The 20395-nt window shown below is 38.8% G+C and overlaps 1 protein-coding gene across 7 annotated transcripts in view; it reads left to right on the top strand.

Moving 5' to 3' along the window:
* Positions 1–20395, top strand: part of CTNND2 (catenin delta 2) — a 689093-nt gene that overhangs the window by 641425 nt on the left and 27273 nt on the right. For 6 of the 7 annotated variants that reach the window (XM_075142462.1, XM_075142461.1, XM_075142463.1 and 3 more), the window contains 2 exons: positions 8150–8360; positions 11726–11810. In XM_075142462.1, coding sequence (XP_074998563.1) covers positions 8150–8360; positions 11726–11810 — 296 coding nt within the window. Of the gene's footprint in view, positions 1–8149; positions 8361–11725; positions 11811–18343; positions 18470–20395 lie in introns of all 7 variants that reach the window. The other variant, XM_075142460.1, reaches the window with a different exon arrangement.

Genomic DNA, 20395 nt, shown 5'->3' with positions numbered 1-20395 from the left:
TATCAGTCGTGTAATAGACGGGACAGGGGGCAGCCCTGAGCAGGTGAGTTGAAAGCAAGAAAAATGATCAGCTAGAGGGAGGCAGGAAATACATGAAATGGAAAAGTTGCGTTTCTGGAAGCAGAGAAACGGAAGGAGGAAGGTGGCTGGATTAAAATGCCGCTACAGGAAAGAAAATCTATGAAGGATCATGAATCTGAGAAAGCAATTTGCTGAAAAACAGTGATTACATTGCACCCAGTTGTCATTTCCCATGGCACGTTCAGGGTGAAAATACCAAAATACTTCTGTCTTGTCTTTGTCCAGTGCTACTAGCTTCTATACAAACTAGCTTCTATACTAGCTTATTCCACCCGTTATGGCTGTGCCCTTTGTCAGTCCTAGTTCTCCTCATGCTATACATTTCTCTTGCAAAATAGAGAACCAGCATCTTTAATCTTTCTAAAAAGATAAAAGCTTCTGTATTGGTTACTCTTTTAGATACTTGGTTCTTTTACAAGCAAATCTCAATTGACATTGCTAACACAGATATTGGTGGTTCACGTACTTTCATCTCTCTTCATGAGAGTTTGAGGGTTTCTTCCCTGAAACTGTAAAAGATGACTATTCGTGCTCCCTATAGGGCTTTATATGCTACACTACCTATGACTGAATTTATTCTTGATAAAAAAGATTTTAAAAAAAGAAAACCAATGAATGGCACGTCACATACAATGCATCAGGGAAGATATTGTTCCTCTTTGTCGTGGTCCATACTGAATACCAATCTTGTATCTTGAAATCTTGCTGCCTGTGGTGGAAAAGTGAAAAATATGTATCATTTTTCTGAGGGGAAGAGGGAATCTGAGACCTCCACCTGATCTTTTGTTCTGTCTCAGCAGCCGTCAGCAAAGTGCACCTGGGTGCTTGGGAGCACAGGAGGACATGTGTGTGTAAAATTTTTTATTCTTTCTGTCTTCTCCAAAAATAATTTATCTCCACAGAGTCTTAAAATTTAAGTTCAAATAAACCTGCAAGGAGGTGAAGTCTGGCATTGTTCTCTAGCTCAAATCACTCATTATCCCAACTGAATTGGCAGGCTAGGCTTAATATGAAGCAGCTAAAGCAGTGGCTCCAGTCCATGAGTTTTGAGGTGCTTAGTCAAACCAGTCTAAGTTAACTTATCGCTCATTCCCTTACAAATGACTGAACTGAGATGATAGTTTTTTGGATAGAAATAACGGCAGTACTATAGTCAATTAACATTATGCAGTGAAATGTCTTCCTATGCATTTACTCAGAAGTGCCAGAGATTACAAATGTTTGTGCACATCCCTACAAAAGAAGTACCTAAAAAACATTTTTGGCCAAACATTGGGAGTGAGATTCAGGTGCCTAAACATTAAAGACCGTAGGGCATCCTACCTTGTCTTCAGCGGCTTTTCCAGAAGGCTGTTTATCTTCCATAGCTCTGCTAACTCTGTGCAGACATCTCAGGTATCTAAGGGCATTTGAAACTGCATTAACCCCTTATGTTTGGACACCTTTTACACTTAAATCCCAAACTGATCTAATGTCCTCTGTTCTCTGACACTTCTCAAAGTGGCGGAGCCCATGCTTTTTGGGTGCATGCTTTTCAATCCTACTGCTCAGATTTTTTTCCACTTCCCTCACCCAATACTACTTCATGCACAGTGGTCTTAGGAACTTGAAACTGACGTATTGTGATGAGCAACACACAGACCATTAGCTAGCACTGGTCAGGCCACGTGGGTTGGACAGTAGCAGCTGCATTTGAGTTCCGTAAATCTGCCCTGTCAGCAGCTTAAGTCATGTCAAACAAGAAGTCACCAGACAAAGGGAGGAGAGAGTTGCTGTATAGAAACTGTTGTGACTTACAGTTCTTTCACATGCAATGTAAGCTGCAGTCAGCAATGCTAGAGCCTATGGACAGGGGTGGATAGCAAAGTCACTGGCTCAGTGGTTGGGGTGGAAAGCCTGTATGGAGGCAGTCATGTCATTCAATGCTGAGCGAGAGGGCATTAAACTTTGGGGTGGCTCATGACGCTTATTTCAGTTTGTGCTGTTCCATCTTCTGAAATAGAGGTCCTCCTTTATAAACCAACATTGCCACGTCGGGTAGATTATTTCTTGTTCTGGACTCACCTACACCTTTCCTGCTGCTTCCTAAAGTCTGAGGAGTAATCATCTACTCACATGGACAAGTGTCTCTCAACCTCAGTACTGCAGCCTTTCTTACTTTCAAAAATATAACTGTCTCCTTCTGTCCGCCAACTTTGCTGCTGGCTCAACGGCTCTGGCATTACCCTGCTTCATCTTCTTCGGTTTTCTTCTTCCTCTGTCCCACAAAAAACTACACGTGTTTGGCTCTAAGACCCAGTCTGACAGCATTTCTTACTTCTTAACCTATTTTGCCTTTAAAATTCGGGGTACTTTTTCCCCCTCAAGTGTTTCAGTGGCAGAAGAAAATCTCCCTATGAAAACTAACAAACCTTTACCCTCTTAAATCACTGCTGCTCTGATACCTGCAAAATACCTTTTACTGCCTAGGCATTCCGAGTCCAGAGTTTGCTACATATTGTACTAAGCATAATAATTTTTTTGTGGGCTATGTACTGAAGAATTCCAGTGTTCAGAGAAGGGACGGGGTTCTTCTGGTACAATGACATCTGGACCCTAAGGGGCACTTTCAGATGCTACCCTAGTACCAATAGTGATTATCAGTTACACCTTAAAAAAACAGTATCTGACTTCTGAGAGAAAGCATGGTGTACAAATTAACTCTTTATCAAATACAGAAGTGGTATTTCTGCCACTGCTATCATGTGATGAATACACTCTAATTTATTAGACTATCATTTGAAAACACTGACTCATGATCAAAATTTGTTCCACCCGAATTCTGTATACAATTTTGGCACATTTATTAAATAATAATTGAAAGTAATAATAAAAGCTCTCCCAGTAATATTCTTTCCAAAAAGACTGTGAAATACTGAAGTTGAATGGTCTTAAAAACACACAAGGATGATGAAAATGCACAAAAACATGTATGTCTGGAAATTTAAGTGGAGCGCACGTGTTAGAACCAAGAGAACAAAACTCACATATATTGTGACATACAGACACCAGTAGCTCTGGAATAGGGTATCCGTATCATTACAACAAAATATGGTGACATTTTGCTATTTTCATATTATCTAGGTACATGATGTGAATTAATGGGTATCTTTGAGGGGGAAAAAATGGTGATGTATTACTTTCATTAGAGCAAGCTCTACCTCTAGGACAGGGTTCTTAGTTTGAATTAATGTCTGTTTGAGGTTTCTTGTGTTTTCAATAGGTTAATTCTCTTAGTCTTGTTCTCTCAAACTAGAAACCATGCCACAACTATTTAATAAATGTGCCAATGCGTTAAAGTCGTTTTTCAGAGATGAGTGAAAATGGAAATGAAGTCAGTGTGGTTACACCAGCAGTGAATTTGTCTCAAGGCAATAGTAGGGAAATATTTCCAGAAGTGGAACCTTATCTGTGATGGTTTTGCTGCTGTTAAATCTACCAGAAGAATAGTTTGCTCTACGGTTTTGCTCTGAAGGCAGAATCTTTCTTAGGACAGCTGTCAGTTTGAGCCTGAAGGAAAAAGTTTCCTGAATTAAGTAACGGAGGCAGGTACTAAGGTGCTAATGAGACTTTATCATGCAAAGGAAAAGATGTTAAATCTGCATTGTTGAAATGTTTAGTAAGCAAACCTTATCGTCTTACAGTCAAAGATTTCGTGTATGGTGATAGACAAATCCTGCTCTCAATATAAAACGGTGATAAAAGTCTTATCTTAGAAAAATAACTTCAAAATATATAGTGTCAGAAAAATGCTGTCCTAAACACCTACAGGACAACCCCTTTCCTGTGACACTGCTCTCAAATTATGGCTCTTCAATGTCTGTATCTTCCCTCTTTTATGAATGAAAGGGAACAAACAAATATGATTTCTTTTTTCCTTGTCAAGCTGGTGATTATGTTTAATAATACTATGTAAATCCTCTTTAAAAGCATCAAATCAGTTTTGGGTCTTACAATGTGTAATGTTGCTCAAATAAAAAATCAATTTATTTGTAGATCAAAGCAGTTCTGTATGAACCCTAACGAAAATTAACAATGCTATTTATTTTTAATATCATTCTCACACACATCCTCCTCTCTTCCCAGGACCCTCCTGAGTTCTCACTTCCTCAGCTCAGGGAGACTTCTTGAGCTGCAAGTTGAATTCCCCAGCCTTCCTACTGGTAGTGCTGGATAAAACTTTGCTTACATTACAAGATTAGTTTCATTATACGTTTCAGTCTGCCTTCAGAAGAGGTTCTTAACGTTGAAAAAATAATTCTAAATGCAAACGCTCTGCAGATTGTAACAAACACTAATGCAAAAGTCAAGGATCGCGTGTGGTGTTAGCTGTGTTGGGCTGATGTAGTGGTAGCTGTACTTTCATTGGCATTACGGAACATTTACACCACTCCAGAGTAGGATTTCTTCTGTAGTTAATGCTAAAACACATGACTCTCCTCTCCTTCATGCCTGTTCTAAAGCAGCAGGAAAATAACTGAGATGATAAGAGAAGTTAACCGATACCTGAATTTTTTTCTGTGAATATAATGCAGTAATTTATTAAGTATGTATAACTATGTTAAACTATGAGTTTTAGAAAACTCATTTGGAATGGAAGCAAGTTACCATGGAATGTTTTCTACAGTGTAAAGAATAGTCCTTAACTTTTAACTTTCATGACTTAACTCTATATTAAAGCAAATTTACTGCTTTTTCAATGTAAGTTCCGTAATGCTTTGAATTAAATTAAATCAATGACACATTTTTTATGGCTAAGGCAGGGGTTTTTCTCATCCCAAATATATTTTCAAATAGCTAACAAAGTGTTTGAAGTACCAAAACCACAGAAAATATGTTAACAGTTACACTTGTTAAGAGATTTTCAGATCATGTAAACAATGGCTTAGATCAGCTCTATAGCCTAGTCACTCCCCTCTTCTTCCAGCCAGCGTGCCGCCTTTTTCTGATGAGCCTCTGGAAGGACAGTTGGACCAGCGATGCCTGCCTGTGCAGTCAGCTGCTTTACCTGCACGTGTGAGCAGCTCTGGTGGAGGTGGCAGTTCTGGCTTTCGCTGCACCTTGGGGACAGGGCAGGGAGAAGGAAGCCTGGCTCCCTCACGGGCAGCACCTGGCAGGACTAGGGGCCCGGCTTTGTCATTACAGGTTCTGTCGGGGGGGTCTCCAAACTGGAGCTTGCGCAGCTGCCACAGCTGCAATACGCTGACTAGATTTTAGGTCTACAAAATGTGCACTGTGAGTCTTCTGGCACTTCCTAGCCAAAGGCTAAATTTGATGCAATTCTTAGGGGAAAAAACCCAAAACCGATCAGAATATATATTAGTTTAAATATGCAACTGATTAAGAATTGAATAGCGTTACTGAGCTGGAATTACTACAGCCGCTCAGAATAAGGGATGCTGTACTGTCCCACTGTTACACATTATCTATAAAAAGCCTGGTTTACTGTTTTGAAGTGTCTAATACTGATTTGATCTTCTCATGCCTAACTTAAGTGTGTGCACAGCAGAAGTGTTGGAACTGTTGAGCATTAATATGTCCAGAATGCTTATGCCATGCTTGATTGAGTTTATTTTACTTTTCCTACTGAGTTTTTCCTGATAGCTCCAAAGCCTTTGTTTATTATAAGAAGCATCTTTTGGGTCTAGGCATATGTACTGGCATAAATACTATTGCCTGGAATACTAGGCCAGTTCCAGGAAAGAAAGCTGCTTGGGGCAGCCATCCAGATTTCCTTATACCCAGAGCTAAGGGACACAGTCTTTGGCTGCTAATGGCATGATCACTGTCATCTAGTTCCACCAGAGGACTGAGACAGTGAGACGCTCCATTGCACTTCAAGTGAGGTTCGAAAGGAAGAAGGAACATTGGTCTGTTCTGGATGCGTGTACAGAGTGAAGCAGAGTGTCTCACGGATCTGATTTATCTACTTGTACTTACTCCTGACCCGAGGCAGACACTGCATTAGAAGAGTAAAAGCTACAGCAAATCATGGTTTATTTTATTTTTTTTGACATTTGAGCTTTATTTACTATATGCTACAGACTGAAGTAATCACCGTAAGTGATAAGCAACTATTAATGTGTTCATGTTACAAAGAACAAACAGATGCAGATGTAAATAGCATTTCAGGCTGTTCTTAAACAGTGTTTCATATATGTGTAGGGGAAAAAAAGATTTTCGGTTTGCTCAAACAAACCATTTCTGAAAGAGAAAGTGGTGTTAACATCTGTACTACATCTGATATTAATAATATTTCTGAAAAGCTAATAATGCAAATGACCAATTAAATATTAAGTGCAAAGAAATAAAAATGTTTGAGGACAAGATTTGTGTTTGTATTGCAGCACACCGGTAAGATTCAAATCCTACTGCACACATTTTGTTGGTAATGTTATGCTTTTTATAATCAGCAATATTTTTACTTGATATAAAGTGAGTAGTTTCTAAGATCTCACATTACCACAGATTCTATTTGATAACCTTTAAGTTTAACATTTCAGTACAGAGATTTTAGTTTTTATCTGTACTATGAATATTCTGTTCCAAATGACTAGCTGTAGTTCTACTACAGCAGGCAAAATTGTGAGAACTAAAAATAATTTAACATCTGATAGTTAAAAGATGTGATTGTGCTCTTACCTCTTCTTTCAAATATGGACACACACAACTGAATTTATGAATTCAGAAATAAGATTTTTAATAAGTACTCATAAACATTAATTGATCAGAACTTTTTTAAGTTATCAAAAAATCTGATTAAATTATCATATTATATACAATAATCATACCTGATTATTTCATTCATAAAATGTGATGTAGATTAGATTACTAATTATTTTTCTCAATTTTCCTGTCCTTTTCATCCTGCATGATACACTCTCATGGTGATTGCTGTATGCAAATTCCTAGCACAGCTGCACTGAAGGTGATTCAAAGTTGCTTCACTGACCTCAGCAACAACTTCATCAGGCCCTCGCCCTCTCTGATCTTGTCTTCATCACGTTGAAGGACTGAGCTGCCATTTTACCATAATAGTGACCCTCTAGAACTGGTGTGAGGCTTCTCATATATCTGTGCCAGTGCTAACCCTGCCCTACATTTATATATATTACATTTATACTATATATATATATATATAAAAAAATTCTCAGAAGCTGCTCTTGTGTTATTTTCACAAGCAGTACATGACTTTCAGGCGCAATTTTGCAAAAAAAAAAAAAATCTTTGTTCATTTAAACATGAAAAAAGTTATAATAATCAACAGAATTTCTTTTTCATGTCTTCAGTTCAATGTGACCATTTTAAAAATTCATTGCGCCTTTCATTTTAGGAGATTTTAGGTTCTGGAAGTTAAGTGTTATATAAAATAATCTCTAAATATCATACAGGAATAGATTTCAGAAAGGCTTCCTTTCTGGTCAGTACCATGCATATGACTAAGGATGTGTGGAAGAGTGCGGTGTCATCTCTGAGCACTGAATAAGCCATAAGGTCATAGAAACACTAATAAACCTAGTTAAATTACTGCATTAGTATAGAATTAACCTTGTACAGTGCAACTGGTCCTTCAGAGACTTTTTCACAAATAACAACGTCATTGGCTTTGCATTCACTGTAGCGTTTTTAACAACTGCTGCACATTTTATTTATAGTAACTTGAGTTATGAGTTGTGTGGTGGGAGATGAGGACTTGCCAAGTTCTGTAAGTTGTGGTGTTCAGGTTATCTTTATACATACACTTACCTTTACTATCATCATTTCATTCTCCTAAGGGCATGATGTAGCCCATATCCGAAGCCTCCAACTGATGTAATATGGAAATATTAACAGAGTCCCTAATGTGTGAAATGCTTGAACATGCAATCGTGTAAGTGTGGTTTGCTCCAAAATGGTATCAGTAGCCAATTAGATTACATGCAATGATGCAAATGGTGCTAATAGTGTTGCGTGTTTTCCCTGTACTACTTCTCCGTCACCCTTTATTGCTGTATCTTCTGAATTCTCCCTTCATTTTCTTTCAACAAAGGCAAGTATGCCATGAGGGATCTGGTCCACCGTCTGCCAGGCGCTAACAACAGCAACAGCTCAGCAAGCAAGGCCATGTCTGATGACACCGTTACTGCCATTTGCTGCACTCTGCATGAAGTCATCACTAAAAACATGGAGAATGCCAAGGCCTTACGAGACGCAGGCGGCATTGAGAAACTGGTTGGCATATCTAAGAGTAAAGGAGACAAGTATGTTTTGCAAATCACCTTGCACCTTTTTTAACATCTCCAGTAGTTATTACTAGTCCTGAATGTGTTTGCCTCCTCTGTGCAATCGTGAGTTGAATACTTTAGTTTCATCAGAAATCGTATGCCCAGCGTGAAAGGTGACAAGAAACAGGCAATACCAATAGCCAGATCTCTGCTGTGGTTTATTTTTGACATACCATCAGCAGTGCACAGAGTGTGCTGCATGTGCAGTTTAAGGAAGAGTAATTACCTATGGTAACCGCTACCTTTAAGCACTTCCAGAAGATCCTGAAAAACATTAGGGACCAGAGCTGTTGGACTGCACCCTGCAGAAAGGGGCAACGTGCAGGTGGAGGGATCCTGTGAAAGGAAGGGACCTCACCGCAGTTCTGTTACTGCTCCTCTTGCTCTGGGAATGAAGAATGTAAAGTCACTGTCCCTCTTCACAGCACCGGCTTGCTGGTAAGGTGGGGCATAGTAGAAACATGGGTCCATGGATTTTCCCAACGCCTTGCTTCTGAGACAGCATTAGGATACCTGCAGGCTACTTTGTGAGGCACCAAAACATGCAAAAATCTTGTACACGACTGTGACATTTTCAGAGCATGGTTTCATCTTGTCTGTTTTCCTATGTACGCACTCTTCACGAAGAGTTCACTCTTTATCCTTCTTTTGCCTAAAACAGATAGCCTGGTTCTCATATTTGTCAACCTGCAGAAGTATAGTGCAATGGGACTATGGCAGTTTGAAAACAAAAAGCCTTCACTGTAGTGTACAAAACCCATCAGTCCACCTACTCGAAGCTGTCATCACACAGCCTACTGCAGCATCAGAGCTCTAAAAGAGCCCCACAAAGCCAGGCCACAACCTGAAGGAAAGATTTATGCACCCTACATTTGGTATGATAACTTATGCTCGCCTATGTGATCGGAGCATTGCCAATATAATTTAATCACATTTCTTTTCCTCTGTTGTCACCCTTTTCTTTTCATACCAAATTCATTATTGAAACATTCTCACAATTTAATTGTAAGGGTAAAAAGTAGTAGCGTAACAAAGTATGTGATTGCAGTTCTGGGAGCTCCCCATGCTCTGCCTATTTATTTGCATTTGCATTTTTATTGTTACTAAATCTATTTAAATTTTTGAGTTATATTTTCTAGATCAAATGTACTGATATTGCAAGCAGGTTCATATCACTTCTCTTAAGTTGAACATGTCTTTCCTCAGAATAATGCCTTTGTCTACCTGCTCATTATCTGGTAGAGATTATAAATACCTATTGAGTCTGAGCTTTTCAAAGTATCACGGGCAGTTTTAGAAGGATCGAAGGGTATAATTCCCTGTGTAAGTATCCCTCATAACTGTGAAAGGCATATCTATGTTGAATCAAAGTATTTATCCCAGGTAGTGTTGAGTAATTCCAAAATGCCCTCCCAGATCATGATACGTATCCTTCCTCTCAAGTACTTTGAGTTGCAGTCCTATGTTATTACTGTTGCAGGTTACAGAGTCCTAGAACAAGAAAACCTGCCAACTCACAGTGCTACAAATGCTTATCTTAAATGAAAGTTTCATTTTTCAACTTTCAGAAATGTTAGTATTGTGCACCATTGGTTTGGTTTGGTTTCTTATAGGTAATCCATTGTTTAAAAATCAGAATTGCTGGTTGTTGGACTGACAGGAAATTCTGGCATGCACAGTTTAATACAGTAAAACACTTCAGTATGAATTTATCTTGTCCAGTATGAAGCGTCTGCTTCTACAAGTGCAGGATACTAGCCTGGCCGTGCATCCTGGTATGTATCAGTGCCAGGAGTGTGGGGCTGGCCCCGCTAGCCTTTGGAACATGCTCAGGGCTTGAGCACGAGAGAACTGGTGTTCATAAGGTCATGCTGGCCAAGCCCATACTGGCTTCGCATAGTTCCTCTTTCTTCTCAGTACTCACAGTATGGTTGGCACAGTTATTTTCCGGGTTCCTCCATGCTACCAGCACCCCACTAACCAGTACAGCTGGGAGTATAATAAAACCAATTATGCTTGAAAGGGTTTATCAAATTCCTGTTTATTCACCAATTACCCACCTACTGCTGTACTCTGGGTGAGAAATGGAAGAAAAGGGGAAAAAAAAGCACCAAATAAATTACTAGGAAAATACCGTAGAAGTTAATTGAATCAGTTGTGCCATGAACATTGCTTTACCAGCTTGAGTGTCAGCCTACCAGTGGTCCCTCTCAGAGATCGCAGGATGCACCAGAGCCTGACCCCTGAGAAGACTTCCTGCCCAAACCAGTAACATATGCTGCTGGTTTTCTGGTTTCTCTTTCGTTTTGCAATCCATGTGCCTTTTCTGAGTAAAACATGGATCATCTCACTGACTGCCCTGAACTCCATCAATCCTCACGCCAGACTTTGGCCTTTGCAAGGTTTTCTAGCGCTCTACTGCTTTATGTGTATTATTGGTACAGCACAAGAGCTTAACCACACAGTGTATGCTTCCTTAATGGGCTGGGTTATCTTCCCGGGCCTTTTCTATTTGACCCTTCACTGAGCTGAATACTCTCTGGTATTTTTTTTTTTAGATTTTTTTTGAAGTTACGTATCCCAAGAGGAATATATGACTCCAACTGACTGTAACAATAGTTTAGAGCTTCTTTCAAAACCTTTCTGAAGAGAAGGTCCATGTGAAGTTATATATGGTTTTCAACATGACATTACATTGCCGTCATTGAAGCGTAATGGTGTGAGCACGATGCAAGTCCTAATTTGGATTCCTAATGAAATTTGTCATGACTTTTTACAGTCAGTTGTATTTCTGCTTCTTGGCTCTGTACGTCAAAAACAGTACTCATCACCCATCTCAAGTGTTTCTTTTGGCCACTGCTAAGAGGCACTTAATACGTTGAGCACACTGTCATGAGTTGAAGTTTGGCAGCTTACAGAGAAAGAAACTCTGGCTCTAATTTCTTGTCCTTTATGCCAAAAGTTGTAGCCAGGACATCTTCTTAGATGTACATAATACCAGTTGGGTCCTCAACAATTTTGCCAATTGCTGCCTCTCCCATTCCTCTTACTATGCTCTCGGCATGAATCCTTGTTCTCAGTGTGTTGACGAACACACATTTTGCTCCTCACTGAATAATTAGCGCTATAGAAATAACATGTATTGCCCTTGCTTAAAAACACATTGGTTTCCAAGATGCCAACCAAAGATCTTATGGTACATTTAAAACACAATTTTAATTGTGGGCTTAAATCCATAGCAATGCATTTGAAAATTGGGATGAATGGAGTCTTGTACTTAACAGTCTCTTTCTCACTCTTTCTTTCTCTCTCTCTCCCTTTTTAATATATGTGTGTAACAGGCATTCGCCAAAAGTGGTGAAAGCAGCATCTCAGGTCCTCAATAGTATGTGGCAGTACAGAGACCTGAGAAGTCTCTACAAGAAGGTAAGGCTTGGGTTTTTTCTAGATTTGTTATCTTTCATATGGTTACCCAAATTTGGGGGCTGAGAGACTTTAGACCAAAACATTTGTGTGAACTGGAAATCCACCTAGAGTTTAAAATTTCAGATACTTGGAGCTATGGGTTTTCCCTTGTTTCTACTTTTAAGTTAGAAATGCCTTTTGAAAATACATGTGGTGTATTTTGGTGTACATGGGGATGTGAATTTGATTTTCAAAAGAATTCATACAGAAAGTGCTGGATCTGACAGCCCTGAAAGTGAAGTCTTCTGTCCATAGAACAAACCTATGCAAGCTCTCCTACTGTACCTTTCCTTTTTACATCTCCCTACCCTGTCCTGAGGAGATTACCAGCTTTCCAGCCCTTCAGCTCCCAAATTTCCTCATGAGATTGTAAACAAGAGTATCTGAAGGAGTGGTGCTTAGGGACCAGTTACATGTGGAGCTGGGCTGAAACTTGATAGCTTCACTTCCAATCGGCTGGAAGAAAGTAGCATCGTATACTTGGTTTTCAGACAGTCTATGGAGTCTGTAGTACCATACCATTCCCACAGGCCTGCTAACCTCTTAAAAACGAATCACAATACGGTAATACAATCCTGTGAAATAACATCCTATATAGCTTTTAAAACGTGTCTACTTTGTAAATGACAACATTTAAAGTAATTCTTGCTGAGTATTTCCAAACTGAATTACACTCCATGTGAGTATCAGCCTGCAGATTTAGTTCTCAAAGGTCTTCTTGCTACATGAAATTTTACAGCTGATCTAATTGATACTTGTATTTGTAATCTCAGCAAAGAGAGCTAAGACTTCATGTGGCACAGAAGTTCAGGTCCTAGTTAAGGCTGAGGCATATGAGTGGTGAAGTAGGGAAGGTTCACAGCAGCATAGTCTGTGCTGTATGTATTTTGCACAAGAAAAGAACTTAGTTACGTGAAATGTATGCACCAAATCTCAAACTGGCAGAAGCTGACCTTCTGTTTGAAATGCTGTTCTTTTGCATGCCTCAGCCCTGCTTGTGTCAAGTGTGAGAAGTAAGGAAAATGATTATTGAGGCTCTCCCATTGTTCACTTCCAGTATTTTCAGTCATCCTTGGCAGCCCTAGGGATACCATATGTGAAGATGTTCCAAGTATCGAGCTGATACTCAACTGTCCCATTAAGAGGTGGGAACAAACACGAGCTAGAGGAGGCTTTCTTGACGCAAGGCAGTAACACACTGGAAGTGTGCATAGCCTAACTTCTGTGCATGTGGGTGGCTGCACTGTAGAGGCTGAACTTTATTGCACCATAATTTCTTAGAAGTTCTTACAATTTCTGGCTCATTTCCAACCTTCTGTCTGTATATATATGCTGTGATGGAAAAGCAGTTTCTGGGGTTGCTCCATGCACAAAGTAATCTATATGCTGTATGGCTTCCGAGTATACTGCTACCTAAAGGACATTCTGTTGGCTGCCAATGTGAATGCCTGGTAATGTGCATACATACTAAGCATGTTTGGGTACTAAGTACCTTGCATGCTTAAAAGAACATTTTCTGTGGCCGCAAATACATACTTGTTGTATGGAAAACAGTGAAGGCTAGCCTTTGAGGTAGCTTCCAGGACACTCACAGCAGACAGATTGTCTGTATTCTCAGGAAGCATTTTATTAATCTCTATATTGGCTAGTTCCTACAGGCTTTACAAAATCTTAAAATGAAGGTCAGTCTCTACTACATATTTATATATTCATTATATGCCATTACATATGCTGCTAAGCATTGTATAAATGCGTTCAGATAGTTAATTTAAGATACTCATGTTTGTTAAAAGACATACAGTAATCTTTATAAACTCCATAATATTTATTAAACTTGCCAATTGTAGGCTGACTTATGCTGGCTGTCTGAATTTCACCGATGTTGGGAAAATAATGTTTTTATGATGGGAAAATTAGAAAAGTTTGCATTATACGCATAATCGGCTAGTTATGTAATACGTGTAAAGATACTGGGTCAATGCAATCTGCTAGTAAAAACAAGGGAACATACAGTTGACAGTATAATATGATCAGCACTTTGCAGTATCTTGCATTTGCACTGCCTTTTTTGAAGTGCAGGTAAATCCCATTGCATAACCATCACAATTTCTTCCTATGTACTGAAGTAGCTATACAATTGCTTTCAAAGAATTGGTGGCCTACAGAGAGGCACAATTTTGTATCGTAATACAAGGAAATTACAAGCATCACATCACATTTCAGAAAAAGTAGCAGCACTTACCTTACTGCTTGAGATCAGTGTAACCAAATAGTTTGAATTGTGGTATATTTTAGAGCTACATGTTTGCAGTAGAGTCAGTAAGGAGAGGTAAAAAGGATAGAAGCATTATCCTTTGTCTTAATAGGGAAAGAAGGCAATATATGTTTACTGCTGATACAGTAGTAGTCAGTACATTTAGTCCAAATATGACTGCATCAGCAAAAACATGAAAACATCATTCACTTTTCTAATTTTGCTCAGCCTTACAGGAATCATCCCATAGCTGGCAGAATATAAACTGCACTGACAGAAAGTCCATCCAGAGTTGGGTCACCTAATGACTTGCCACACTTGTGAAGGGCCAAAAGCCAAGAAGTGCATAGGCACCAATTTCCCACTCGCAGCACTCCCCAATAAACTCCTGGCTGTGAAGTGGAGAGAAGTGCAGGAGTCACAAACTAGTCCCCCACCTGCTGCCAGTAGCTGGGCTGCCCTAAGCAGGGTATGCAATGCAAGTTCCGTCCCATCATGGGTGAGCAAGCTCTTCAGCTTTAACCGAGGCTATAACATTAATATGCCTATGTAGTGAAACCTAAATTAAGCAGCCTCTAAGGACGCTGTCAAAATCAGCTGTTGCGTAAAAAATACGCCAAATTTAACAGATTTCAGGGTGCCAGCTTCAACTCTGTTGCTTAAGAATAGTAGTGTGCACGAATTTCATTGTGCCACTCAGTGTCTGACAGATACTGCCTGTTTCTCTGGTCTATTCAAAGCCAAAAACTGCAGCAGCAGCTGCAATGACTCAGTTAACTTCATTGACCAAATCAAGCAATATACCCTGTCTCAAGGTCATAGTGTATCTGGCTAAGAATACAAACAGTATCACCATCCCTGGGAGTATTTAAAAGACGTGTAGATGAGGCGCTTAGGGACATGGTGTAGTGGGCATGGGGGTGTTGGGTTGACAGTTGGACTCGATGATCTTAGAGGTCTTTTCCAACCTTAAGGATTCTGTGATTCTATGACTCTATTTTGACAACACAAAAATTTAAGGTCCTATCCATCTTTTTTATCCTGAAAAATGCAAAATTATTCCACAAGTCAGTGAGGTAGAAAGCATAGAAAATTAAATCTCGTAAGCCAAGTTTAGCTAGAGATACAAGTGTTTCTGGAAAAAGAGTTTCAGGCTGGGCCATGTGCTGTGTTTGAAAAGAAAGGCAGAGCAGATGGGCAGAACAAACCCTGCAAGCAACGTAGCTCTGACAGTCCAGAGCTCAGAGTTCTGGTACCCAGGAACTTCTCTGCAGTGGGCTGATCCTGCTCCCAATGAAAGCAATGAGAAGGCCCTGTTGATTTCATAGGTTTTCTGTGAGGCCTCAAAAGCAAGAGCTGGAACTTTTGCAGCCGATTGAACTTCACTGGGGAGACAGGCTAAGTAGTCTGCAGCATCCAATGTGTCCTGGGATTTGCAAGATCCTATAAAAAGTAAGGATTGAAAGTTTGTGTGTTGCTTTCGTTCAGTTTGCTGGAGCAGGAACATTGTGCCCATTTATTAATAGCTAATACAACAGGAGTTGCACTCTTTGAACTGTTGGTCTCTCTTCTCAAATAGCTTTTTATTCTGTAGAATGCATGTTAAGGTGGAGACTAGCTTTCCTGGCTCAGGAGAATGATGGATAGATTTCTAACTTCCTACAGCTTGAGCTGCAAACTCAGGGAAGAGGAGGAGGCACTGGCTTTGTTGTCTCAGTTTCCACTTGGAAAGCTCTGTAAGTCCATAATACCTTATGCGCTGTGTTGGAAGAGCTATGTCACGCCCTGTACATTGACAGGTTCTATCCAGTGTACTAGGATTTCCAGTTCATAGCTGTGCTGTGGCTTTAATGAGACACACAGTCTTGTTAGGCTGGGCTGGCATGGGAAAGGCACAGAAGGTAAACAGTCAGCGTTCAGATCTGTGAGTGAGGAGACAGTGTTTACCGTCCTTTGTAGGCTTGTGCTTTCGGGAAAAAAGAGGATTTAATTCCCTGGTATGGTTAATTTGGCACTATCCTAACACAGTCAACAAGAAAAAGTTATTAAAAGCATAAATGTTTCCAGTCCTGAAATTGTAGGAAAAAAAAAAGCTTGGCAGACCAAGAGGAAGCAATGAATTTAGTCTTGAAGTGAAGGAGTTGCCAGTCATCCCAGAAGTTTAACTTGGAGGTACTTAATCATGGAAAATAGTTTTTAGTTTGCTAAGCAATGACTGAAACAGAAATCTAATCTGAAAACTTCCCACCAAGAGGGAAACAAGGTTCAGATTCAGCCCCATATAAACACTGTTTAGATAATATAGTGTGATTAATTTCTACATATGCTAAAGCTTAGCAAGAAAGAAAGAAGTGATCGTCACAGTTTTTCATCAGTAGATGAAATATTGTCTCCCAAAGAGTGACTTTAATGTCATGTCATTTTCAGACTTCTTTGTTCTCTACAAATAAGACTTACATTTTCATAAATGATCATTTATCTGCCTCTATTTTTGTGAGTCCATTCCGAAAGACTTAAAATCTGATTTTCAAAAGTGCTTAATGGTTACATGGTCCATAGCCCCGTGGGTGGGTCAGTGGCTCAGCACTTACGAAAAACCAGCTAGGGGAGCTATCCCGCTTGTCCCTGTGCTTCAGACTCATGGTACACCCTTCTTCTTCAAGTATCTTGGTAACCTGTACAGTCAGCAGGAGAATTAAGTGCTGCTTGCAGTCTCCAGAGAGAGGTCCTGTCCCATTTATGTTTAGTCACCTAAGTAAGGTGAAAGGAGCTACTACAGTGATTCTTTAAAGACACCTATTTCCAAGTGAGGAACACTGGACCCCACTCCAGTCTCTGGGCTGATAGCTGGTTGAAGATTTGGGGACACCTTGGAAAGTACAGATGTGACTGTAAGAGAGCAGATTTCCGTTAGTTGGTAAACTCTTATCTATCTCAACATTCAAGAAAATAACCCACTACTTTTAAACACAGATAGCTTGTTAAATTACATGAGGAAATTTGAGCAAAAGGGTTTCTCTTGAGCTTGAGGATTTCTGCTTAAGCATGAAAGAAAATTTATTAGCTAAAAACAAGCTTCAATTAGCATTAAATGTGTGTAATATTAAAGAGCTGGAGGAACTGTCAGGAAGAATATGTTTTCTATTAATTGGTTTGCTTTGCCTAACCACTTAGGCTCCAACAAAATATGTTTACATTCTATCATTATGTTTACACTTATTCTGTCTTCCAGTGTATAAGTAGAGATCACAATGAATTTGTAGAAATTATTTTTCTTTTCTATTTATTATCGTAGGTTTCTGTTCTGCATGGAATAATAAAAATGTTTGTCCTGTTCACCTACCATATGAATAAAAATACAACCAACTATTTGAAGCCAGGGAGGCTGTTAAAGGCAATCGTCCTTCAACATGTAGTGTGCCATTTACAACAGGGATACTATTGTGATAGGCATTTAATGAAGTCAGAGTAGTCACTCTGAAGATGGCCTTGTCTGTCATTGGCTGGAAAAGATATTTAGAATTGCCCAAAGCCTTGGATGCAGTTAAGCTAGTCCGGATCTAGAAGAGGACTCCCTTTTCATGTGACTTTCAGAGTAATGAAATGATGACTCTATGAGAAGGTTCTTTATTGCTAAATGTTCCATGAAAATTGCCAGCAATAAACTTCAAAACCCTAATCAAGGAGTTTTAGAATCTAAAATCCTTTCTTAAGTAAAATATACCTACTCACCCTTTAAAAACGTTAATTACATCGTGCTATCATGTAGACTTGGAACACATCATTTGGATTTTCTTCTGGTAAGGTTATCGTCAGTCAGACTTCCCCAAAAAGATGCTGTCTTTAGGTTAAATTTATCTAGTGAAAAGGTCTGTGCAGAACTTAAACCCTACATTAAGGATCTAATTTCCAAATCCAGAACATAATAGTTCCTCAAAAAGGTGGCTTGACTTGAAGGAACTATTCATGTGCTCAGATTGTTCATGAGCGTACGTATTTTGCAGTGCTGATCTTTCAGAGTGGCTTAATTTATTTCTATACAATTGGCAAGGCCTTTTTCAGATTAATATGTCACCCTTTTAGAAAAAGGGTGGATTAATTTAAGGTAAACCCCACACTATAATACAAAACTAGATTGTCATTATAGAGAAGGAATTGTCTAGAGCCCATTTTTATATTAACTATGAAAATGCAAGTACCTGATTAATAAATAATTGACTGATTGATTGATTTATGGCAGTGGGCGGCCCCAAGCTTCAGTGTGACTGATGACAGAGGATTTTCACCAACCCGCCACTCTGGGTCATGGCACGCTCAGCATACTCTCTCCCAGAGCCAAGAAACCAGAGTCTATTCCCCAACCCAGGTATTCTGGCTGTCAGCTGACCAGTGTTGAATTGTTCTGTTTCATGCATACTGAGATTTGTACCCAAAAGAGTTCTACAGGAGACATTTGAATCAAAAGTAACAAAGCCTTGCAAGAGTATATATTTTTAAATTATACAATTTAATGTACTGAACCCTGTCTAGATGGAAAGCGTCTCGCTTCACTTCGGAGAGCAATCCCATTCATTTCAGCCATGTGAGGAAGGTATGCAGAGTTTTGCTCTCTCTGAGGACAGCATATACCAGAGAGAGGGACAAGTGCATTACATTCAGTTCCCTGACAAGCTTTCTAGCATTTCCGTAATCTCTTTTTTGACTGTCTGAACCTTTCAAACAGAAAGGCAGTTATTGATAAGCACTATGTTGCAATAGCAGATTAAATTTATCAAGCACTTTGCTTTCTTTTCTGGCCCAATGGCATCTCTAAGAAAAAACCCATAGCTGCATATTTCAGTAAGAGCATCCCAGCTAAACTAGGATATCTATAGAAAAATCAGTGTGCCCAGGAGTCAATTAAATTCTTCAAATGCTAATTTTCAAAATCTCCATTAATAAGAACAATGGAGATTTCCTTCAGGCATAAGTACAATTGATGAGAATTAGCATGACTAGGCATTTTTTTATTAGAGGCACTATTTAATTTTAGGTACTAAAATTCCATTTCCTTAACCAAGTGTAGTCTTTTGTTTTCCTCCTAATATCTTTTTCATAATAAAATGTGACTCTGTGGCATTATTGCAAAAGCAAAATACCTTCTACATATGCACAACATTCAAGTAAATCCATGGAGAAACCTTTATATATATATATGTCTGTGTATTATTTCTGATAAAATATTTAGCGAAAATAGGAATTTACATGTTTTTGCTAGTCACATAGGACATAGTAGTTATGCTATTTCTTTCAGTGTTGTTTTTTTTCTTTTCCTACTAAGCTTGCCTGGAAGAGAGAAGACATCAGAGAAAATCTCATTTAAATACTTTAGACATAAATATCTTTCAAGGTTAGGGTAAATCCTTTTAATCTTTAGCTAACAGAAATTTAAAACGCCCAGCATTTCATCATCTGATACATGACATTACTTTCTTTTGTTAATTAGGAATTAAGCAAATTCCTAAATTGATTTTAAATAAAGGAAATGTGGAAATTTTATGTGGAATTAACATGTTCAAGCCTTTTTAAAGCATCATCCGAGTAATTTTAGAAGATAGAGAGTCTATAACCAATATAGCAAAAAAAATTGTAGTCTTCAAATATATCCTTTTTTTTTTTCTTTCTGTTTCAGTCTTTCTTGCCTAAAAACATGTTATTCGCATTTAAGTGAGCATTTTAAATGTGGCTTTTTATCAAATGGAGATCTTGTTAAATACTTAATCATGAAATTGTAATCGGTTTCAGTACTGGAGAAACCAGTACTGATTTTTTTGTGCATGTGTTGAATTATTATTAATTTTACATTTTATGCTGTATATTAATTTCCAGTGTTCATGTAAGATAGGCTTGCCTTTCCCAATGCACATGCAAACATGAAGTATTTCTTCATTAAAGCAAAGTCATATTTTCTATTCTGCCAGAAATAACAGATAGTAGCTGCAGATTAAAGAGGAATCTGTTAATCTTTTCACATTCTTTCTTAGAGACACAAAGCCTCCTCAGTGAGGAATGAAATGTTAGTCTGGAATTATGTTTTTCTTTTTAATTTGATGCTACTTTTTTCAACATATTTAGCACTAGGCAGCATCACTGTATAGTATAAACTTATCATTTAACTTACCTCCTCTTTTGATTGCATATGTCTTCCCAGGGATTGGTTTTTTAAGAATCATTCAAAACTTTATCAAGTAAATTTTAACATTTATGGCTTTTTCATTGCCAGTTGCCTGCTTAAATAATACCCTGTTTGTCT

This window comes from Calonectris borealis, chromosome 2 (assembly GCF_964195595.1).
Source record: "Calonectris borealis chromosome 2, bCalBor7.hap1.2, whole genome shotgun sequence".
Taxonomy (NCBI): Eukaryota; Metazoa; Chordata; class Aves; order Procellariiformes; family Procellariidae; genus Calonectris; species Calonectris borealis.
Note: the sequence above shows the minus strand (reverse complement) of the source record. Positions and strands in the feature narration are given on the sequence as shown.